This window comes from Ciconia boyciana, chromosome 7 (assembly GCF_034638445.1).
Source record: "Ciconia boyciana chromosome 7, ASM3463844v1, whole genome shotgun sequence".
Lineage (NCBI taxonomy): Eukaryota > Metazoa > Chordata > Aves > Ciconiiformes > Ciconiidae > Ciconia > Ciconia boyciana.
In genome coordinates, this window is record NC_132940.1 from 44,759,427 (window position 1) to 44,785,373 (window position 25,947).

General features: G+C 35.8%; 1 protein-coding gene across 1 annotated transcript in view; it reads left to right on the forward strand.

The window, feature by feature from the left end:
• Positions 1-25,947, forward strand: part of CLSTN2 (calsyntenin 2) — a 233,384-nt gene that overhangs the window by 166,157 nt on the left and 41,280 nt on the right. The window contains exons 7-8 of the mRNA XM_072868489.1: positions 2,937-3,185; positions 3,777-3,898. Coding sequence (XP_072724590.1) covers positions 2,937-3,185; positions 3,777-3,898 — 371 coding nt within the window. The remainder of the gene's footprint in view (positions 1-2,936; positions 3,186-3,776; positions 3,899-25,947) is intronic.

Below are 25,947 nucleotides of genomic sequence, written 5' to 3' on the forward strand. Positions count from 1 at the left end.
TTTGTACTCACTTTGATGGTCAAGGTGGGCAGTTTAAATGATTAAATTATGCTTGAGTCATTTTAAAGTCAAGGAGTTATTAGTGTTGTGCCTCAAAGCATTTTAGTAAGCATTTTTTCACCTTGTCATCTGACAATAATAAAAAATAAAGAATGTATAAAAGACACAACTTGGACTGCAAAAACATATCCAGAATAAATCTCACTAAAAAAAATAATCAGTTTAGGGGTCTAGAATATGGTGGAAAGATGACTATGGTGCTGTCTTCTTTCCCTCTAAATGTAGATAAAATAGAAAATAATGGGATTGCTAGCTCTCACATATGGCAGATGGGAAACTGAAATATGGAAACACTGAGTATCAGATTCAAGGTCATGCTGCAGCTAAGAGGGTAGATCCTGCCTTCTCTCCTTTATCCTGGGATGTGTAGCTTTGCAGGAGGCTCAAAGAAAGTTGTTGATCTGATTTAAAAGTAATAATTTGGGCTTGGTTTTATTTGGATGGTTAGCTTCCAGCTAAGCCAACAATCTGGTCCAGTTCAGCAAGCAGCATCAGTACGTGCTTAACCTGGCACAAAGTTTGCAGTATGAACATGAAGGGTGGGGAGAGAAGGTGGGGCCAACTCTGTAAGTTCCTTGTGAAAACAAGGACTTTAATATGCAAGGGGTACCTCAGGGGTCTCAGTCCAAAACTGCGCTTAATGCAATGGCTCCTGCATTATTCTGCAAGCATTTTAAAAGAAAAGGGCATCAGCCCCTACATTTTGGAAGGGCACTGATCCAGTAGCATGATAAGACTCTTCTGGGAACACTTCCAGATTGTATCCTGTATTCATATTGCTCCAGGTCTGTGTATGTACATGGCTGAGCAGCTTGGGATGCTGGTTGGATTTATTAGGATTGAAACAGTATGATTTCTTCCAGCTAAATCTCCCAAGCACATAATCCAATAGTTGTTATCAGGGCAGGATTAACACACACTAACAGGATGAGGCTCCAAAGTAACCCATAAATCTCCATAAAAAGATGGGCAGATAAAGTAGAACCTGTTGAGCTTGGTACTGATTACCCAAATGCTCTTACACAAACCTGACCTTAAGTTGGGAAAATAAGGTCGTTTACTTAAGCACCTTGCTGAATCAGAGTTTAACAAGTAATATGAGAGAATTCCATTTTGGAGTTTTCCCACAGATTAATTCTAGTGGAAAAAATAGATCTTTCCAAATTTTTATGGCCAGAGTAGATAAGAGTGAGTGAGGGATGAAGCTTCTTATTGAGTCCGTAATTTACCTAATATAAGCATGTGCCCATTTAAAAGCATATTTCCTTTGATATACACCATGGTGCAAGCAATTTCTGTTCCTTCTGTAAGTTTAAAAAATGACCATAAAAATTAACACAAAAGGAAATTGATTGAGAAAATTATGGTTTTACTTGTGTCCTGTGCAAGTAATTTTAATTTTTAGTGGCTTGAATTAAAAAAAAAAAAAAAAGAAAGTTTATCACAAATTGTGCCATCTGGACAAATTGAGTTTGACATATTCCTGTTGATGACATCTGTGTATTAAGCAATGCAGTGTGGTTTATTATCCAGAATTAGAATTTATAAAATAAATACACTTTGTACTCAAATTCTAAACACGTAGGTGTTAGGTTTGATATTACTATCACTTCAAAATAACCTCATTTTACAGTAATAAATTTTGGAGAATTGTTGAAGAAATTCAGTTACTGAATGATATGAATGTTTTCATATCATTACTATAATACTTTTTAAAAAATCCATAGGATACAATTCCACACATTCTTGCCTTAAAATTCTACACTCCTGCAGAGAGTTGAGATCTTTTTTCTTTCCTTGGATACTGAAGGAGAGTGGGATGTCTTACTAGTTTGGGATTTTTTATTCAGTTGTGGTTTGTTCACCATATTCTTACTTGACAAAGCATCAACAAGAATACAAAGATTGTTTGTCCTTTTTACTCTGGCAAGAATGCTTTCTGCTAAATGCTATCTTTCACCAGCTAAGTAAAGGCTCTGAGTAGCTCATTACATGTTTTTAAAAGTGTCTGACAATTCTTAAGCTGTAAGAGAACACAGAGCTGTAAAAATTGTGCTATTTTATCACTGTAACACTTGGCACCACAGTGTTTTCCATTTCTGGGTTTTTTTGCAAATTAATTCTAACAAACAAATACTAGCAAACAAACAAAACAAAAACAAACAAAACAAAAGCTGGGGACCACTTTGCTAATGATTTACTTTTGGGTTGGGGGGAGGCTAATCTGAATGGTGAGTACCACTTAAAAGTCTTAGATCTATCATTAGACAAGAACACATGGAGTTACAACCATCATGTATCTGCAAGAAGCTGGCATTACAGTGATATTATCTGTTTTAGGGTCAATACTCTGTATGTATTGACATTCATACCAACGTTATTGTGAATATCCATGGCTATGTACTGGACATTAGGAGACTTGTCCTACATTCATCCCCATTGTACTGTATTTTGCAGCACATCATCCCCACACACCATATATCTCCATGCTGTCAGGGAGGGAAGATGTAAAGCTTCCCAGCTGGATGTAGAGAATTTGGTTTTAGTCTTAGCAGGTTTCGTCTTAGCAGTTCTTGAAATAACTGAAGAAATGTCATTAAAGAGTTTTAGAAAATAATGAGAAGTTTCAAGAAAGATAACTTTAAAATATTTCCTGTAGTTTTCTGTGCAATACATTTAATCCAGAGAACTCTTACTGGCTTACTATGGTTGGTATTATATAATGCATATGTGATTTAACAGTGAAGCTAGTAGGACCATTTGGGTAATAAAAATAATCTAAAGAGTGTGAATCAGATGCCTGGCCTATATTAAATTAATCTTCACAACTTTTTCATTAGTCTCTCATCATGTTATTCATTATATATCATTTGCAGGAGCTTCCTCAGGTGCCATTGACCTCTTACCATCTCCCAGTGCAACAACTAACTGGACAGCTGGGCTTCTCATGGATAACAATGACATGATTTTTAAATTTGATGGAAAGCAAGGAGCCAAAATCCCAGATGGAATAGTCCCAAAGAATTTAACCGATCAATTCACTATCACTCTGTGGATGAAACATGGACCTAGTCCAGGATTAAGAGCTGAGAAAGAGACTATTCTCTGCAACTCTGACAAGACAGGTGAGTCTGTGTATTGAAAAAATGTTTTGCAAAGGGCATAACAAAGTTAGTAGAGTGTTAGCATCTCTCCTCAGTTAATTTGGTCTGAAAAAAAAGTTACTAAGCTGTGATGGTGTCACTCTAAGCATTGCTGACTTGACAGCTTATTGAGGGGACTGATGTCTACCTAAGTTTCAAGCACTGGCTCTCTTCTTGGATAATCTCTGTGAACACATCTGTAGGAATTTATAGGAATTGGTTGATAAAATAATTAAATTAGGTTTAATTTTTTTATTATTTAGATTGGGAAAAACAGTTCTAATTCTTCATTGAAACTAGTTAGATTAAATAGTGATTTGGATTTTATTTATTAGTTTGGACATAACACTTCCATAAACAAAACTAATACGGCATAATTTTGGAAGATGCTTACCATATGTGGCTTCCCTGAGAACCACAATGATCCATGATATTAAGAAAAATCCATTATTTTGGGGTTTTTTATTTGGTTGGCTTTTGTCTTTTAAGTGTATATTGCTTTCAAACACATTCACCTAAACAAAAGTGTTGGTGATAGTTCAGATCACTGATCTTATTGGTGCCTCCTTTCAGAGATGAACCGACATCACTATGCCCTGTACGTGCACAACTGCCGATTAGTATTTCTGTTACGCAAAGACTTTGACCAGGCTGACACCTTTCGTCCTGCGGAGTTCCACTGGAAACTGGATCAGGTACCTGTGGTTTTCTCTTATCTGTGACCCATCATTCTCTTCATCCCCTTTAGAAATCGCAGAGAACAACCCAAATCCTAGCATAACTGCTTTTGGAAATTGGAAGTCTATTGCAATTATTTTGTAACTTGTAACTGCTATGACTCTAATTGGGATCCACATAAAAAGGGATAGATGAGTTAACTTGGTTGAGTAATTTAACACAGTAGGTTTTTTAATTGAGTCATTTTAAACAGTAAGTAGAGGTTTATATCCTTTGGCAATGGATAGAGACATGACACTGCATATAGTTCCCTAAAAGTCTTCCATTTATCATTTTAAAAAATCTGCTTGGAAGTAGATTGGAAGTGGATGGAAGCACAATGGAAGTGATGGAAACCTTTTCAATAGAGTATGCTGACACACAGAAAGGCATTTGTAATATATTATAAATCTAATCTGTAGACTTTTACTTTCATCTGCTGTGCTGTATGTAATTTCTCCTTATTATGAAGTGTATATCGCAAGGAAATTATTATTAAAGAGATAAGAGTTGCCTTTCATAGATTTATTAATTCTAAGCAGGATAAGGATCATTTGGATGAAAGAAGACAGACTTCAGCAAAGTAGTATTTTCTCAAAGCAAGTTTCTTCATGTCTTTGAGTCCAAACTATGATATTGAAGATGTAGATACAGTAATGGTTACTTTCCTAATTCACCTTCAAAATGCATATAAAAATATGATCTTTGTCATGATTATCAGATGAATGTGGTAAGAAACCATGTGATGATCATAGCACTTGTTTTTCATTTCCATTAACCAGTTTGGAATCAGTTTCTGCTGTGCTTGAGATGAAATCTTACAGTGTCTAGAAAGAGGTAAATTTACATTGAATCATATTGAAGATAACAAGTCATGAGTAACTGATGTCACCTCAGATAATGCTGTTCTGAGTGCTGAAGATGGATTTGTATTTCTGAACTGTATACTAAGCATCTAAATTAATGATAATACAAAGTTTATGTAAAGTATTTTGACTCTGAAAGTTGAATGCAATCAACTTCTCTTCTGTATGCTTACAATGAGTTCCTGTCACCAGATATTTGAGATTCTACTTAAATGTCAGCTGAGCATGTGAGAAGTTGTCTGCTGATGCAACTCTCCTAGGTTTATTAATTTCAGACAAAATCTGTAGATACGCCCAAGGTATTCTTTATCCCTTGTTAGAGAAAAAATAGCACTGGTACTTAACTAGTTAGATACACACACTTAGCATGTTGTTTTGAAACAATGCACCCTCAAATTCATACAGATTTTCCAAATCAACAGACCATCCAGAAGTAGATTTCCGAGATAAGCAGCAATTTCTGCAAGGAAATAATACTGTCAAAATAGAAATATAAAGAGTATGTGTTGCTCATCAATTACATGGATGCTAATCAAATTCCAGTGCAAGGCTAATCACACACACAAATTTGCTTCATATGAAAAAACAATAGTTCAGGATACACTGTCTTTTTCGCGATATAAGAAAGAAAAAAATAATTGGAAAGATGCTAGCATTCCTGTACTTTCCAGTTTATGCCATTTTTCCTGTCTATTTTTTTAAAAGTATAGAAATTATGTGGAGAAAGTAGAGTAAGAATAAAGTAATTGTAGATGGCAATAGAGATGAAAAAGTTCTTTCACACAATCAAATACCTCCCCTGTCAATGGAAAATTATCTTTGACAGTACGTTTTTCCAGTACTTTGTCATGGCTAAGTTACAAGACTTACACACAAATTTTATTTATTGAGAGAACATTGCTCCTTTAAGTAGAATCCCAAATATCTGGTGACAGGAACTCATTGTTTGTGACGTAAATCCTAGGGGAACCCAAAGATTTCAACTAGGGATGACTGAGTAAGTCCTTGGAGATAATTTTGAGAGTCAATCAATTGTACTCGGAGTTAAGTTTCTGGAGAGAAGTTATTTTGTTGAAGCCACCTCATCAAGAGCATATACTAAAGGCAGTCCAAAGTAGTGCTTGACACATTAATTATTTTCATTTCTACTGTTTGGTTCTAAACTCTATATTTCATTGTCTGCCAATAATAATTTGTGTAATCTAAAATATGCTCCCAAATTGTAGCACTACAGAAAAGTTGAGCTGCAGTTGGGCACTGAAGGGAGCACCTTCCTAACTACTATTGAAAACTCCAACATGATGGAAATGAGAGATAGAAAAGATTTTTTAGGTCACATCATTCATTTCCATTCATTCAGCTACTGTCAACTGATTTCCATGGTATATTTTCAACTGCTCTTTCTAGCTGAAAAAGAACCTAAGATTAAAGTATAAATAAAGTTTGTTATGGGTTGTGAGACCAGACTTCCATGATGATTAATTTATATTGTCATGGTGATAATGTTGTAAGTTTTGTCGTGAAGAGACCTGATAAAGATTGCTTCTTTACCTCTTCTTCAATGCTCCATCTGGCCTATATGGTAGAATAAATTAAAAGAAACTGAAAATAAAACATATGTGAATAATGGGCTGGTAAGGAGCTTGCATGGTTTTGAAGACAAGGCAGTCAGAAATTTTCAGTTCAAAGTAGTAAAATTACCAGCTTCTAAGTATCTACCTAGAATGGTCTACCTTAGAAAGCACAGGATATTTTAAAACCACATCACAAAGCAAGTTAGCATCCCACTACAAACTCCTCTGGATCTCAATATGAAAAGAAGCTAGAGCTAGATTTTCAAAAGTAGATTAAGTGCTCTAGACACTTCTGAAAATCCTACCAGGTGATTATTTGCATATTTAGATACTGAAATACCTCTGGAAATCTCACCTTCAGAACTGTTCATTCTGCAGTGGCATATCCTCAGATTCTTTGTTTTTTTGAGAAAAGCATGGGAATTAAGCTGTATCTAACTGTACAGTTTCTCACCATCTGCGTTGCGCTGTGATATGGGATGCTGTAGACGGCATTGCATATATGACTCTGGAAGACAGTTCAAGGGTTAGTACCGAGCACAGTATTAGTAGAGTAAAATGTGGCAGAGTACTTTATTGCTGAGCTCTCTTTATGATTGCAACAACAATCCGCAGCTTGTTTTTGCTGAGAGGAATCCGGTGACCTTGGAATAGGGTGAAGCAAACACTAGTGAAATCATTTATCATTCTTACTGCAGAGTAGTAAGATTTATTATACCAGCTGCTTTGGGCTCTACCTAGTCCACAAGACTGCTCATTCTTTCAAGGCACTGGCCAAGAATGTGATCGTATTGTCATTCCAACTTTAATTTAATTCTCTAGATCTCGTTTCTGTGGTGGGTGGGTGTGTGTGGCACACATCTTAGTTGCAGCCTCCATTATTGGCTGAATAGAAGGAGTCACGTAACATTTTATACAGCTACACCTGAGTAGTGCATCTGAAGCCTTGTGATACAATGCAGCCATCATAACTGTCATGCATAGCAAGTGTCTGAAACCTCCACATAGTAATGGCTGCCAAGTTAGTTCTGGGAAGATTGCGTCTTTAAGTTAGTTCATAGACCCAAGGATTTATTTTCAGTATGGCTTTCAGTGTATTTAGCCCTATTTGTCACATTAAAATTAATGGACTTTGCTAGGCTAATTTTTTGCTTATTGTGCTGAGGATGCATGACCTGAGAGTGTCATAACCCTGGGCATATGTGCCTTTAGTATTGAACTGCTAACACATGAGATGAGAATGTCTGCCAAAAGTGCCAATAATCAGAGGTAACAGAGTTTAAACTGAAGGTATCCTTGTTACTTATAAGAAACACAGGAAAAAAAGAAATTGATATAGTTTGTTTTTTTCCCCCACTTTCATCCTTTTCAAAATTTACCATCTTAGTTGCGAGAGAATCCATTAGTAGTAATCTGGAAGAAAAGGTATGGAAAGAACCATGTTAAAGAAAATCAGTATCAAGTCTCTAATGCATGCTGGGTAATAAAAACTGCATGGTTTTCCCAAACAACTGCAATAGCTGCCCAATTAGAGGTGGTTCTTTCCTTGGAAGTGCAGCTGTTTCCTTTGTTTCAGAATCATGACCTTTTTTCTGAGTTTCCCATGCAAAGATTTAAATTGACTATCATGATGTGTTTGTCAACTTTTTTATCCTTTATTTTCTCATACTTAACTATAAGACACTCTTTAAACCTGAGCACCCATTACAAAAAGTTTTGTCACCAAAGTCAGTAAAAGGCACCTAAATCATCACCTGATTGTCTCAAATGGGTAGGAACATAGATGTAGTTTTAAGTATATGATTTAGGCAGCCAAATATAAATTTGGGCCATCTAAAAATAACGTATGAAACATAAAAGCTGATTCTTTGATTTCTTAGAAAGCTGTGATGATTTCTGTTAGCATTCCCTTCTATTGGGATGCTCATATGCCTATATGCTCATCTTATGGATGTGTGACTGCTTTTAAGAAAACAATCAGATTGTACAGCCTCCTCTTGCACACAGGGAATAACTGCATAATGGGATATGTGTGGTAGGGGCCTGAGCTTTCTGAGCTACATACAGCACAAAAGTACCCTTGGAGACTTGGGAGTTGGTGAACTTCTTAACTTACATCTATGATCACGTTTCCCTTCAGCCACTGGTGCTCTGTCCAGCCTTGCCAAATTCCTTGATGCGAGTATACCAGGACTGCAAAAGAGATGAGTTTATAATGAGATTATGTATATTAGAAATGGAGTTCTGTTGAAATCAGTAGGAAAATGTTCATTGATTTTAACAAGGGCAGAATTTCACCCTAGAGATGTTAAAAAAAAAAAAAAAAAAATCAAGTCTTCTCAATTCTTTTTCTTTCAATGCAAAGATATTTCCAAAAGCACTTTAGGGATCTCTGTTAGCAACTCTGTTGTAAAGGTTCGAACTAGTGCCCCTTCGACTCATTGTCATCCGCAGGAAAAACCTCTTTTGATCCTCAAATTTCTGCTGTAAGAAGTGACAATTCTTGTGTGTTTCCCATTTCTTGTTAATATAGTGAGAACTCTCTCCCTCAATTTCTGTCCATTTTAACTGTTGTTTTCTATAGCCCACACAGAACCAAATCAAAATAATAGTTTGAATAATGAACCAAGGCATTCATTCAAGCCTTTGGTGACAGTGGAAAACGTAACATTAAATAGGACAATGCACAGTGAATTTCACACTCTGTTCATCATGGATATTACATTTCTCATACTAATATTGAGGACAGTCAAGCCAAGAGGTATTTTTCCTTCCCCTAAATCAACAGAATAGGAACACTTTTTTGAGTGGGAGAGGGATCTTAGCCAGGGATGAACTTTTTTTTCATGTACTTGTTTTTATTCACAATGGGAAATTATTTTGTTTTATACCCATGTTACCATCCTGAAAATAGTCTTCCAGCCAACAGGCAAAATTGGTATTGATCCCCTTAAAAAAGAGGGAATGCACTGCATGATCTGGAGTCATTCTAAGTCAGCAAAAAATAGATAAACATGCAGAAAGTTATTGTTTCTTTTCTAAGATGAGATAAATTGCTTTGAATAATCCAAAATAAGCCTGCAGTGCTTTTCATTGTGGAAAAGCCCCAAACAATTACTTTCATAATAGGAACTAGAGAAGGAGGTTTAGGCAAATATGAATATGATGCATTCTACCTCTGTGTGCACATAAATGATGAAGGATCAAGGCAAGGCCTCCATTTGCATTTAACCACTTCACTGACCACACACAATAGGGTCTTCTACCTGTAGAAAGCAGTCTTGTCCAGTCAAGCCTTCATTCCCATTTACTTTTTAAAATAAGCTACTGTGCAAGGACAGGATAGAGCAGGAACTGACTTTTGAAGAATGGTATGTTACATGATAAGAGGACAAAATGAAAGGGATGTGGTATCTGGACCTTTTCTAAGTCAAATTAGCTATTTCCATTAAATCACAGCATTTATGAGTGGAATTTGTTCTTACGTGCTGGATTTTTAGAAATTGGTTAGTTGTGTGCATCCAGTTTTGAGAAGACAATAATTCACATCATGAAAGCCCTAGTGGCCTCCTTCTTGAGAGGCTCAGAGAGAAAGAAAATGAGTGAATATTTATGGAAAGTACATAGTATTCTCAGTCCTAGAGGGTTAAGGGTACACAGAGGAGATAGGATGGCACAAGCTTTCATCATTTCTATGCACTGAATTTCACTTCTAGGTAAAAGACCTCAGGCTTGTCAGTCCCATACTTTCCAACATGATGCCCTATTGAAAGTTAACTTTTTTTATGATGGAGTTTAGTTGCTCATTTTTTCTTGAAGCTCAAAAGATTTTCTTATGCTTTTAATCAGTTATTTTACAAATTGGTATGCAGACCTGCGCTGCTCTATGCATACATCTTTAATAAAACTACAGAAAGAAGTAAGTTAGGTCTTTTCCTACAGAGCCAGTAAGAGATAAATGCTAAATGAATCATGCTAGTCCTGCTAAGGAGATTAAATAATTCCAGGACTTAAAAAGTCTTTGGAGCATCCACGGCACCTCAAGTGTCTTACATTATAGCCCTGTCTGTTCTGACACAGTTTATTTACTGGTTTCCATCTTTAAATGCTATTTTGATAGATTTTTATTCAGCATCTTGCTTCAAAACAGCTTTTGCTAGCACAAGGATGAGTCAGCAGTGCTGAATAATGCTGAAAATATTCTTTGAGACTCCAATTGAAAGAAGCTTGTTTAATGTATATTTTTAATGCAACTGCAATAACACTGCTAATAACAAAATCTTGACAAACAAATCACAGTGGCTGGCAAGAACTTGTTTTATGACATACAAAAATCCTTTGGGCCAGCTCTGAAGTATTCCCTATAAATTGGCCTGGTTTTGTGCATTTCTGATTTCTGCAGTCCAGCCCAGTGTGAAATGCAGTGACTGCTCTGTTCTTCTGTAAAACTTCTATGACCCTTCAGGAGCAACCAAGCTGCCTGCAGAAAATATTTTATAATTTATCTATTTGCATTTACTTGAAATTATTTGGACATGTTTCTCTATATTTGTATTCTACATTTTACAGTTTTCTCATTTTTCTGACTGTGACAGTTTATTATAATGGTATAGGATTTTCAAACCTGTTCATGCTGGCCTACTGTTCCCAAAGATTTAAGGTGAGCTAGGTCGACTTTTCTGAAAATGATACCTATTACGTGTTGTGTTTCAGCTCTTACATGAGAAACTGTTATTCACATCCGTAGTTATGCTCATTACCTAGGGAAGTTAGAAGTTAGAACTGTTGCAACCAGCAAGCCCTTTAGAGCCTGTGACACCTATTTTTTTGATCAAATCAAAGAAGAGGAAAAAAAAAACAAAACAGAAAAGAAATTCTGTATGGAATGAAAAAGAATTTAAAACTGGCTATAGCATCATGAAATATGAGAAGTATTACGCTCTTAAAGCTCACTGTGGGGGGGCCCCCAAGTAAATTTAATTTCTTACATAGAAAATATCTGGGTATGGATTTATTAATATGCCTAAATAAGATGGATTAAAGTGTCTGTTAATTTGCCTTGTTTCTACAGTATTCTGGCGACTCTAGAAATATAAAGCCTAGAACAGAAATTCCCAATCAGGCTGTGCATGTGAAGGTGAATAGTCATATTTGTTTTCTTATTTATCGTCTATTTTTAATATTTATATTTTACACTGTCCCTGATTTATCAGTTATGCCACCAGAGTTTGTACAAAACACACACCAACTGTTTTGAAAATGTTGCTGAAGAGCAAGATCTGTTACTTGGGCAATTTCCTAGGGCTTCTATGCTGTTTGCCTTTCAAGCAAAGCAGGTTGGCTTTGGAGCATTCAGGCGGTGTTTGAAGCATTTCACAAAGGTAGGACTGACATCTTTATCCTTCCAAACACAGGTTAGGAGATAAATAGCATGTGTTATCAATAAATATAAATTCATTTATCTATGTGCATGAGCTGTTTATTCCAGCCTTGGAGCCATGGTTTCTGGATGTCCGCAGTTCAGGAAGAAAGTATCATGGTGTTTTTCCATTGATTTATTTTCCACATCTGGATAGTCTCTTGGCAATAGCAAAGCCTAGAAATGCATATGTTTAAGCACATGATGGACAATTATGTAAAAATGCATAACTGAGCAGCTTTCTAGTTATACAGTTAAAAAATAAGCATAGAGTGCTGCCTAACTGTAGTCATCAAGTGTTACTGAACTGACATGCTTGCTTGATGCAATTTAGCAACAAGAAAGGTGGATTATAATGGAATTATTTCATCATGAATGAACTATGGATCTAATTTACTAAGACACATTGAAGTTACAGCATGACAGCACAAAGACATGCTGCAGCTACAGCACATAATCAGGGCTTTCAGGTGATTTATCTGTCAGTATGATTAAGCAATTTCATTATTTAAAGCTGTAATTAAGCCATCCATATTTTCAAAACCTATTGTGAAAATAAGTATTACACATTACGAGTTTCAAGGCTACAAAAGCAGCTCACAGCTTGCGTGCAAATTAGTTTGCAAACTCTTATGCTTCACTGCAGTGTTGTCACTGCAGCAGTGAACATACAATATATAGAAAAGTTCTTATTTGAAAGCCGAATACCTTATTTACTAATGCAGTTATTTTCTTGCACCCAATAAGACAAGAAAAAAAATCCTCATTCCAGAATTTTTTTCATTGTGCTATGGGAATGCTAGACATGACACATAAGAGTTTCATGAAGCTTATCATTGATTACTGAAGTCTATTAGGCACAGGGCATGCGGCTGGTAATACTGCCAGGCTGGTGACTATGGGTGAAAGACACCTCAGGGTGTGCATTTCTCTGAGGTTAATGGAGTCTCCTCTTATGGAACAGAGATTGGTAGACAGCAGGAAATCGCATGGTCTTACAGGGAAAACTTTTCTGGCCAATATCCAAGGCAGAATTAATGGCAAGAGGGAGTCATTTGCACAGCTCAGGAACAGGTGCTGGTTTGAGAAGAGCATAATATTAATAAAGTGAAATTCTGGCAAATGAAACAAAATGGTAGGTCACATTATGGTCAGATTCCAGTGAACTCAGTCTACCACTCTTAGCAAACTGAATGGAAATCTTTCTATTGTATTGTTGTCCATAAATCCAACTTGTTATTAGACTAGGAAACTGAAGCTTACAGAAAAGAAATTCTTTGCTACTGAAATGTGCATTAAAATGGAACTAGAATGTGATCTACTAGTCTTCCCCTTTTATATTTTACCCATTAAATTTTATTTTTTTATATTTATTACTCAGATTGTAGTGGATGTACTTGGTGCAACCTTGGCAGAGAGAGAGATGGACTTTATATGTCCTCTTAAAATTCCTTCCAGCCTTGTTATGTGTGACTCTCTAATTAATGCCTAATATTTTTAAATATATTATTATGGTTGCTAATGGTTTAATGAAACTTATATTAGTTATGTGTCATGAGAAAGTGACCATATTAACAACTCCACACCTAAGACTGCAGGAGACATTTAGCTTTAGTATGGATTTGTCAGTTCTTACTATACCACCTCCCTAGATCATCAAAACCAATTTTCTTATTTACAGAACTCTGGGGATGTATTAGGAATGACTGTGGTGGGTAAACCAAATGTTTATGATTTACATGATTTTGAAGAAAGATCAATTTTACTTTTCACAAAGAGTGCTAATTTTTAAGATATTGACTGTCTTAAGACATAGATTTAAAAAACACTTTTTGTATTCACCAGACTTTCAGGAGAATTGATATCTATTGGCCATATTGAACTATTATGATATTAGTGGGCTTATTTGCTGCGGAAAGTAAAAAATTCCTGAGGGCTGCATTAAGCATCTGCAAAGTTTATAAGCCGGTGCCTCCACTGGTGTGAATCTGCCCTGTTCTTCTCAATGCAACTGCTACTGCACTGGCTGAGAATCTAAGCCTTTGCTTTGTTACCAAACAAATATACACTCTGTAAGAGTAAAGGGAGTGTCAGCAGCTTTTAAATAAGGTCAGGATAACTGTGCAGTTTTTTAATTCAATGCCACCAATTAGAAATGAAGTCTTCAAAATGTGCTAGGATCCATGAGCTTTGCCAGAGCTAGGATTACTTCAAAACTTAACATTAACCAGCATCTCAGCCCTGATTATGTTACAAATAATTGTGAATCCATTTGTAGTTTAGTAGTATTATTAGTGCTGGCTAGAAAATGGAAATCCTTATGAATAATTTAATGTCTTAAAGCATTTTTTACTTTAGAGTTGCATATTCTTTGTAAGCAGGAAATGAACCCTACAGAAGCTTCCTAGGCAGGCAAAAGCAGGATCCTCACTTGAATTTTCCATTAGTTTTTTTCCAGTTGTTTTCCAATGAAACTGTACATTCCTAAGCACAACTTTAATGTTAAAAATTGCAACTTTATTGAATCATAATTTCAGGAAAATTACTGACAAGCTTTATTATTATTATTGATAGCTGTAATATTTTTATTAGTATTACTTTTGTTTTAGTATTTTTGTAAGTCATAAAAATCCTACCTCAGCAAGTACATTTCCAAAAAGAAACATCGCTATGACCTATCTGCTGCACAAAGTTCTATTATCATATTATAGCATACCTTCCAAGTTTTAAAGTATCCTCACAGCAGCCAGTTAAGTTCCTATTCCTAATTTACTCATGCCTGTTCAAAAATAGATTAAAAGCTGCAGGCTGACAGGGCACAGATCTTCCAAGTCCTGAGCTAGTATTCTTCCAAACGGACAATTAATGGTATTCAAGACACTAAAGAATTTGACTGCATTTTTTCAAGCAGTTAGTCAGAGTTCAGGGTCTGGCTAAGTTATTTTCCAATCTTACAATGATTGTTTTATTACAAATTCAGCCTTTTCCCTTTCAATTTGTTTACTCCAATTAACCTGTGGACTCAAATTTGTTCAGAGCAATTTACTGTTGTGGTTGTAATTGGATCCACAGCCTGCATGGCATTTTTTATTCCTTGCCTAAGTGGCCTCAAGCTCTCTCTCACTGAGGCATCTCTGCTGACATCCTTGGATTTGGATGCACTCCTGAGTAAGGGTTTGCTGTAATGCTTTGTGGCCAGCACAGAGACCCTGATTTCAAATTCAGTCTTCATTTTTCTGTGTTCTGAATATTTAACTCGATGTGGCTGATTTAATGAAGATTCTTGCAGTAACTTATCGCCCAGTGCTCAGCTAAAGTAAATAGAAGAAGAATTGGGATCACAGTTAAGTGTATTACAATTCAAACGGAAGATTATTTTATTAATCTAACTCTAGTGTGTGTGCAATAGAAGACCATACTACTTTCTATGCAGAGGTAACAGGAAACGTCCAGTTTCCTTCAGATAACTGCTATAAGAGACCTTTCTGAATGTCATACTTGGATTCCTTGCAGTACTGTTCTTCCCTTCCTTGCCTGTCACTTTCTAGTTCAAGTGGACTAATTGTGCTTTGATTTCAGAAATACACAGCTCTGAGCTGGCATACTATTTACCTATGGACTTATCTTTAAGTATTTAAGCAATTACAGTGGTTTTCATCCACATGCTTACATATAAGAGCCATTCTAATTTGAAGTTTCAATTGCAACTTTCATACACGTTAAGCAGTTTGTTTTGTTTAGGAATTTAGGCATCAAAAGTCAGCCCAGAAATAAATGTACACCTACATTAATCACCAGCTAATTAAAACACAGCCATGCCTTTCTCACCTATCTTTCAGTTTTGTGTTACACATAGCAATGGCTTGGACCTATGGAAACACATTTAGGGCTGTTAGAGTCTTACTAGAGAGGGTTTTCTGCAAAGCCTTTAATTGCTTGCCTTGGAAGTTTTCAGGAAAAGAATAAAGGCTGTTTCATTTTTCACCACACAGCTTTTCATAAAGGCTCAGGAAATCAAGTAATTCTCTGATTTCTTACATGCTCTTGAACTTTTTCACCAGAAATGTTGAAAAACTTTTAAGGTTCCACAGGTTGAAGTGCCTCTTTCCTCAGAACCTTGACAGTTGGGTGACTAGCCATCTTTTCAGCATTTAAAAGCTTTCTGCAATCCTTCAAGCCAATGAATCAGTTCTTGATGTATACATGGACTAAGGTATCAGTTCTTGATGTATACATGGACTAAGGTATCTTCCAATCATCCACCAAAAAACCCTTTATCCTTTTAAAATGATGTAGACTCCAGTATCTTAATCCTGTGTTAATGCCTAAGTTTTGTTGCCTTTATATGAAGTAACGTTTGCTTGCAACAATACAATATTCCCTGGAATTTGCACACTAAATATATTGAGTTCTGCTAGAAATGCCTGTGTTCCAAGTTGTGGAAGTGCTACTTTTAAGCTTTGGTATGAAAAAGTGTATATCTCTCTGACACACAGCTATTGATATAACTTCTATGAAAAACATCTCCCTTGAATTACATGCCTTCAAAAATCCTGTCTATCACTTCCCAATTTCATGATACCTCTGCTAACAGCAAAAATATTCAGGTACTTATAGTTTAAGGGCACCTTACAATAATTATTTATTTTAAACTGAAATAGTAGTTTAATAGGACAGATGTGGGCTGCACAGTCAGTTGCAGAGTGTCTGTATCTGTGCTGAAGGCACACGAGATATTTTTCACAGTTTTATTTTGAAATAGAATAGGTCATCAAAAATTCAAAAAACTTTCATTTTATTGTTATAAAAGTTCCAAATTTCAGTACAACTGGTTATTTTAATTATCAGCTCAGGAAATGAAATGAAAGCTTTGCTACATTGGATTATCCACACATTTTGTTGCTGTATCATATATTCATATGCATTGGGAATGAAGATTATGTCTAGAGTAACAGAGTATGAAACCTGCATGACTTCATGCATTAACGGTGTCTTAACCTCATGCCCATAATTTGAAAATCAGAATACAAACAAGTCTTTTTTAGTAGCCAGAAGAAATGCAAATGTTTCTTTTCTGTAATTTTTTCAATATGCCGTACTCTAAATTTAAGGTACATTATTAATTTGTACAGCCAGCGGTGCTGTCCTCTTAACCTAATCAGCAACGGGAATGCTACATAAAAATTATGTGCACCATAATTTTGCACCAAAAAAAATCCTGTGCACCAAAGGATGGGCGGGTGTATGTTTGCTGTGCACTTGAGGGGAGCATGCAGCCCCACACTGTTTGATGCTCTCATAAATTCACTTTGATAGTTGGCTGCCCCAGAGAATTGCCTTTTCTCTGACGATAAATTAGCTATGCTTTCAGCTGTGATTTTGGTATGACAGATATAGTGTAAATGTGATTTCTCACACTGAGTGCATCCTGTCTTCACACTCCTCAGACATGTTTAGTCATCATCAGGAAACACTTGGTATACAAGCCCTTTCAGGAGCTTCAGGATCTTTTCTTGTAGAGCTAAAATGTGAGAGGATAAAAAGTGTTAAATGAAAAAGTAATACTTAAAGCTTATGATTCAGAAGATGCTTTGTCATACTTCAAGAGTAAGAGTAAATATTAGAGAAATTAGAAATCTCAAAAGGAGATACAGATTTCCTCTACGCACCTCCAGGTACAGATAGACAAGAGATACGGGGTTACATACCAAAATATGTACTTCGCATATATTCTTGGGATTTAAAATGATTTTTTTCATAAAAGGCAAACCTGAGAATATTGCTTTTTAAAAAGCAAAGTCTTATTTTAAGTAATGTTTTCATCTACCACCCATTAATATCTGTAAATCTGCTACTTATCAGAGTAAAAGGGAGAGGGAGGCATTTTTATGTGAACTTAATTTCCACAAAGTTTTCTGTACAAATTTGTCAAAAAACTCAGCCATCTCACACAATTTTTGTTCACAGCATAGAAGTTAGGTTTCATAAAGAACATGAGTCCATGTATTTCCTGTGCAATGGTATAAAGTAGCTCAGGCTTGGTGGTGCTACAGTGGATATTAATAACAAACCAAGCAGAGCAATCACTAGCCTTGGGCAAGTAAAGTAAATTCTGAGATGGTACTGTAATGATACATGGGTATCATTCATTAATATTTCAAATGTTCTTCAGTTGCTGAGTGTAATCTGCCTGTGTGTCATGCTGTACATACATAAACCCAAATCTGATCTCAGTTTCATTGTTTAGAAGGAAGAGAAAAGGTCATACAACTAAAAATGTGTCTCATGCATGCAAATTTCCTAATTTAATAGCTGTAGTATAAAGGGAATGACAAAAGTTCTGTACCTGAGATTGGAATTGGACCTTGGGTGTTTCCACTTATCTTTTGGAGTTACCTACATTTATAATGATTTATGGGATTTATGGTCTTGATAGCAATGGATAGGCTAACTCAGAATTCTTTGGGGCATTTTGGTATGTAAGATGTATGTTCACTTTATGGTACGCATGAAAATTATGGGCCAGAGTTACTTTTACTATTGATTTGGCTTACCTCTTGGTAATTGGTCATGCGTACTTTTTAATATGTAATCTGAAGAATGCTTATTGGTGCGTGATCACTTCATAGCCTTTTTTTTTCTCCTTATCCCTATGCACGCTTAATCTGTTTTATAAATTAATTTTTGGGTTCAGCACGCTATCTTTGAATACGGCACAAGTGATTTCCAGTCCCTGAATGGAATGTAGCAGCAAACACTAAAATGATGTTGTCGATCATGAATTGATGAGTACTTTACAAAAGAAGCAATGCAAATTCAAGCTAATCTTCTCCATGAGGAGTCGTACCTTTCAAAAAAGCATAAAGCTGGCTCCTGGGTCTGACTGAGAGTGTTGGAAGGGAGAAAAGTAGCAGTGAAGCAACAGAATATGTTGAATGTGAGGATCTCTGAATCGTACAAGAAAGAAATACAGATAGAACTTTATTTCTTGCTGTGAAAACATAAAAATGAAAGAACTACGGGAAGATGGAGGGGGATGAGGTAAAGAGACAAGGGAGGAAAAGGACGACCATAGATATGAAGAAGGAGAAAATGAGTACAGAAAGTGGAGAGGAGAGAGGTTGATGCTGCCATACAGAAGTCTGTGCTTTGTTTCCAAAGAATAAATTTTTACTGAAGAATCACATGATATCATTTTGGGGAAAGCAAACTGTACTGCTGAGATACCTGAGGAAAACGGAATCACTTAGTGTCTGCCATTCCTTCTCTTAATTGTGAAGTTGCCATAAACAGAATCACAGCAAAATGAGAAGGAACAAAACTGCAGATAAATAAGCCCTTATTTCTTTTTGGCAGTGAAGAAATCAAAAAGAAGTATCGGATGCGTAGTTTCATTTTGAAGGATATTTTATTTTCAAAATTCTGCTGCGAGGGACAGAGTTTTCATCCCAAATTACCTTCTGACCCTGCTGAAGGTTCTAGGGATGTTAAGAGGGAATATCTGCTCTTGTTCCATATGAATTGGTTTGGGTATATTATAATATACTTTAGGGCATCATATTGGACTTTTTGTCCTCAGTATTCAGATTTTGTTTTCCTCTTTTTTCTTTAAAAATGTGGTATACAATTTTGAAAACACCTGAACCATTTTTGCCACATTTTGGCTGACATAAAAAGGTGTATTTTTCATTGTTCTTTTTTTTTTCTGAAGAACAGTTGTCCCATTTCTAGCAATAGTAATTTTATCTTAGGAAGATGTCTGTAATCCAGCAGCCATTTTCCAATCAGCAAAACAGTGCTTCACAGGGAAAATGTCAGCCAGCTCAACTGTGAATAAATGTTTGAACATTTAGATAATTACTTTAATGATATCCATAAAACTTTCAGGGTTTGTGCAACACTGATATTGAAAATTTCTTCCCACAGTCTATTTGTTTCATGTCCCTAACATCAACCCAGAACTATTCTGGGATGCAGGCCCTCAATGCTGACTTGTTTCCTCCCATAAAACACTAAGAACGTGATTGAGATTAGTACTGAAAGCAAGCTATATACTGACTAAATAACAACATTCTCTGGCAAAGTCACAAATAGAGCTGATACCTAATTACCTCTGTATAGTATATAACATATAATCAGCCTGTCTGCAAAATACCAGCTATGTAATTAAAGGCCCAGCAGTTACCATTTCAGTAAAGAGACTATGCATAATATTTGGGTTGTATAATTTCCTGACTTATCTTTGAATATAAATACAGAAGCATGGATATACAACCATTCTTCACTTTACAGAAACTATTAAGGTAGCCAAATATGACTCATTGCCACCTTTTATCTGCAATAAAAACAAAATACCATTTGCTTTTCTCTGCATTATGTCCTAATTACCTGCTGGAACTGAAGTAAATACAACACTAATTTGTATGGGGAAGGAGCATCTATTTCTTATGTGTCTTTCTGCAGTTATAGCTACCTCCATCTCAGACTACAGAAATATTCAAAATTATTATAGCAGTGGGCTCCCATACGAATAACACTAAGTGATTCTCTGGAGATATCCTTTCAATGTAATGTGAGAGTTGTGTAAGAGCAGGAATTCTTTCAATTCTTTTCTGATTTGCACTGTGCACCTTCAACACAGCTTTAAGTAAATCACCTTTCCCAAAATGTGGAAATCATGAAAGGGTGTTTAATGCCTGTGTCAGCTCTATCTTCCTTTGCTGAGCACGTTTAAAGCAACCCTTGCAAGCAGTGTCAACACTTCCTTCAGAGATAGCAAGTGGTATCTTTGAAGAGGGATTTACCAGGTGATGGAAAGCTTTCAAAGAGCCAGCAATACCATTTTCAGCCACAGAGAGGTCATTAGCCCAGGGAAATATTCTGGTGAGCTTTCTTCTGTGTGCAGACTACCCAACCCAGGAATCCTGGTATTTTCCTGGTGGTAGGTGAGGGCTGGGGTATCAAGACTGGATATTTATTTCATGAATGAAAAATAGCACATAGGACTTCCTGTGGGATTTGAATAGGTAAGAGGAGTCTAGTGCTTTGGTCTAACAAAGTGAGTGAGTGATGCATGTAGGTGAGAATGTGTGAGAGGGAGGAGGAGGAGCAGAGAGGAGGTCGCTTCAAAATCTGGTTTTCAGAGCTGAGCCCAAGTGTTTCCACTCAAAAGCAAACAAGCCACAACTAGCCTGTTTGCTTTGTCTCTGGAGTCTAGTTTGCATTAATCACACTCTTTGCACCTTCATAACATGTCTAAATAACTGACTGAAACAAGCATTATATTTGTTCAGACACCAACAGCAAGGGAAGGATATATCATCCTATTTTGAACAGTGACAACCTCCTTTTTCTTAGTGCAACCTCCTTATGCTCAGAGAGAAAAAAATACTGTTATTGAATACCCTTCAGGAGTATGCCCAGACTTCTCAGCTGCCTGAAATCTCAGTCCTTGGAGCAGCAGGCAGTCAAGATGCCTGACTTAAATGCAACCTTTAACATTTGAGTATTAGTATTTCAGTCAGGTTTTTAGAAAGCAAACTGAAGAAACCCAGTATATTAATACTTGAAAGGTAATTGCAAAGGGTAGGAGGGCTTGTTTTGTATTAACACTCATAGTGGGTTTTTAATTAAGTATTATTAGCATACTGAAAAGTATTTCCTTGGTTTTCAAGCAAATAATACATGTTTCAGGAGGCTAATTAAATGTGTATTTCATTTAGTTTATGACCAGAACTCCCATTTGCAGACCATACATATTACTGAACCTTCCAAAGAGTAAAAAATAAGTTCATTGCAAATCTTTTAATAGACATACCTAACAGGCAGAATCCCTGCACGTATCATCTGAGCAGAAGGCAGATCCGGGAGATCAGAGAAAGTGGTTTAAATTCCAGATAAGATTCAAAGATGAATGATGAGGCCTCATGAGTGAAATAAAGTAGAATTCTACGTATGCTGTCTTGAGGTGGGAATAAACTCACAGATCAAAAGCTCATTTCAACTATCTTCAAAGATAGTTTGCTCAAAAGCCCACACTTCTTTTCAATTTTGGTTATACATCAATTTTAGAAAGGACATTAACAATGCAAGAATGGAAGTTTGGGCCTCAGTGTACACGGAAATATCTATTTGGTCACTTCTCATCGATGCATTCATGATCATAATGTGTACCTTTTGGAAAGAAAAGTTTCATGCTTTGTAAAAGAAATAATAGTCAAAATTTTAAAAAATTAGTTGAAAACTTCAATAAAGTAATGTCAATCAGATTTCAGGTCTCAGACTATGAAACAAATGAGGTATTTGGGCTATTTCAGTTAGGTAGGAGGTCAAAGGATCTGGTGGTTTTCATTTTTTTTTCCTTAATGTTATTCTTATTTGTTAAGTGGTAATAATGTGTTCAGTTTGTCAATAATTCTCAAAGGCATTATCTCTGTAAGTCTTTGCATTTTTTAATCTCTGATCATTTCTATAGAAATTTGAATATATAATATTTATAGTAGTTTCTGTAATTTAAAGAGATGTTTAACAGAAAATTTATACTGACAAATCATAGTGTAGGTCAATATCTGGCATATAAATAAAAATATCATATAAGCCCTTTAAAGTTGGAGGCAGAAAATTAAGCTTGTAATATTTGTTCTAGCTAAACTTTTGGTTGTTCTTTTTATTCCTCAGATTCAGTTAGATAAGGGTTGATTCAACTTGATTTAAAAAAATGTTACCATGTTTCATTATTAGGTAGAAAGTGCATTCATCTCAGAATATTGATTGTTCTTTCCATTTAGAAAGAAGCTGTTTCCCACCCTGATAGGACCAAGAAAATACTTTATTGAGCCTGACAAGCTGCCGCATGTCATGGTGGGAGGTATAATGCCTCTTTCTTCCTTTTCTTTTCCTGCTCTCCGCAGCAGTAGATTTCAAAGAGCAAATCCATGTTGACAGTGGCCATGCTGCAGTTCCGAAGCAAAGTTCTTTGCATTATCCTTAATAGTTTTATTTATTCTTTTATATGTTCAGGTAACTCATTTGTGGAATGTTGGTATGGTCTGCAAATAAATGGCAGTAACCATCATATTAACTGCTAGATCTCAGAGCACCTTACAAAGACCATCAGCATATCTGTCCCCTTTAAAATGGGAAACATTTGGGAAGCCCGTCCAACAGAACGCTGCTTTTAGTTTGTCTGCTAAAAAGGTATGAACGGGTAGGATGATCTTTTGAATAAAATTGACAAACAGCATAATTCAAGTTCCCACATTAATAGAACTGGGATATTATAATTATTTTCATCCATAAATATTACATGTACAGGAACTGATAAAATGCTAATCTCTGTTTTAAAAAAAAACACATAGATTGCTTTTCTAGATCATCTTCTGGCTTTAGTAATAGGAGGAGCTTCCACTGGCCAAATATTGTTTTACAAAGAGTAAATTCTTCTTGTGCCAATACTGATTTTTCAAGTGTACTTAAAACTTTTCCAAATAATTAAAAAGAGGTAAAAGGGAAGCTAATGGCTTATTTGAAAAGAACATGAGGTTAGCATTTCTCATTCTTGTTTTAGCAATGCTGAAGCACTTGTTGAAATTAATTTTAGACTGTAGCTTGTATTACTTGCTGATGTGAAGAAGGTGGTAATGGTAGAACATGGACATATAGGGTAGCAATGACTTTGGTGGTTCCTCTATATGTATTTTTATTTTTTATTACTGACTTAGCACCGCAAATTAGCTGAAAGCAAATAATGTGAATGAGATTTAAAATTTGGTAAGTATTCATGTTATAATTTTTTTTTAAATACAGATTTATGACCCTTAGTAATAACCTTTACAGTATGTACTATTTCAAATGGGTCCTAGTTTTCCTAAGTTTAGTGGCATCCATTAGTATATTTTCTCCTGAAATACACAAAATACTTGTTTCTGTAAGATATTTGCCAGAACTCCTTATCTGCTTATTTGGTGTATTTTTGAGCAGGAATTGCAGAGGAAGTGTTATTTGGTCTCATACTATATTTAGGTTTGTGCTGTATGTATAGAGTTCCTGTCTAATGATGAATAGACCTCTCAGCCTTCTCTAACCTGAAAGCATTATGTGACTTGTCCCAGTAGTAATACTACAAATATGGGAGTGCCACACTTAAGCTATCTTTTGGCATTTGACGAAGACATGTCTAGTTTGAAAAATTGCGCTAAGCATTATATTAGAGAAGCTGTGAAAGCTTGTTGTTATTGTTTAGGACTGCACATGGTATACTTAGATAATGCAGGGCTTTATTTTTTTCCATTTTGCTGAAATATAATTGCAAAATTTTATAATGGTTTAATGCTGTATACAGCTACATTAGCTCTGAAGTTGAACTTTTGTTATTGTATAATGAATGGCAAATGCATTTTTTCTGATCATACTATGTGCTTGTTTTCAAGAGGTGAGGTCAGGTTGGATTCACCTCAGCCTAGCTCAAGAAACTAAATTTGGACCTCCATTTTAACTGGGGTCACCTCAGCCTAGCTCAAGACACTAAATTTGGACCTCCATTTTAACTGCCTATGAAGTTTTTCAAGAGAAAACGAAGATTTTCTCTTGATGAAACCTGAGGAGACTGGAGGTCTCTTTGAAAGTCTTCAGAGTAATATACTTTTTTCTATTGACTCTACAGGGAATTTAGCTACCTGTTTTATGAAGAGGAGACACACTTAAAATGCACATCCAACTTTAACACCTAAATTAGGTAAATGAAATCATTGCCCCTTCCTCTAGCCCCAGGTGGCTTGTGGCCTACATATTTATTTTTGTAATCCATAAAGACAAGAGAGAAGGAGCTATAAAGTGTATGGGTCAAAAATATCATCACTCAGTCAAAGAGATGGGAAAGCATGTCATTGGTCATAATTGGTTATGGTTAGTTGAGTGTGAAATGCTAAGCAGAAATTGCCTACTTTAGGTATGGACAATATAGAGTTTATCTACTTCTGTTAAACACTGCTATATATCTCCTTTACTCACCTTTTAATTTCCTGCTACTCTGTTGATGAATGGATTTGCAATTCAAAAATATTCATCTGAATATTCGTAAAGAAAAATGTTTTGGTTTAGTAAGGACGCAGGATTTTAAGAGGTTCAGTGAGCTCGTGATCTATTGACAAATTTAGAGTAGTTATTTTGACATTTACAGAAGTTCTGCGATATCAGTAACATCAGGCATAAAACTTCAACTGGGTGCTGTATAAGCCTCAAATGTATGCTGTATAACATTTGGAAAACTAGTTTGAAGGAAAAGCCAGCATGCATAATTATGCTACAAAATTGAGTTTGAACTCACACCTTGTTGTAATACTGATGTGCAGAGTGAATCCTGAGTATTTACTGTGGGTTCTTTTGTTTTAATTTTCTACCATGTTATGCTTTATTTTGTTTTGGGAACTTCTGTGTAGAATGCACATGGAAATTAATGAATTTCTGGAAGAGTTGTATTTGTTCTAATGAAGATTTTGAGTTCTTTAGCAACTGCTAAAGGAATATTTTATAAAATGCTAAGAAGAAGGTCTAATGACTGTGGGCTTTTTTTGTACAATGAACATTTTCTGATACCTAGTAGACTCTTCTTCCTTAAGAGGGTTGAAAACAAAACAGTTATCTACTCCTTTGAGATCACTAATTCTGACAAACAGTTGGACTACTAAGTGCTGTTTGACCTTACATCAGGGTACTTTTCTGCCTTTTGTTAGTTCATGATCAAGTGGTGTTAATTAATAGGAAAAAAAGGGAAGAAAAAAAAGGAAAAAAGGAAAATAACACTACCAGTATGAGTTACTGTTCAGTAAAGCTTTCTGTTAAAGTTAATGAGTATTATAAAAACAAAGAGCAGCCAAAATGGAAACCTTTTTTATTGTTATTATTTAGATAACAGTAGAGAAAGTTGCTAAGTGCTTATTTAACTGGTCTACTTACCTCCTGGCTTTCTAACTTCTGCTGAAAACAGTGCTGCCTCCTTCGTTGTGCATCAGTTTCTGACAGCCTTATAAGAAGGGAATATTGCTTCTGAAACAGGGTGCCACTTCAACTGCACCCATTATATACTCTCATTTAAAGACCAACCCTCAGCCTAGAAAGCCTGGAAAGAGGGGTGGCCCAATTCAGAACACCATGTCCCAGTAATGTTCACT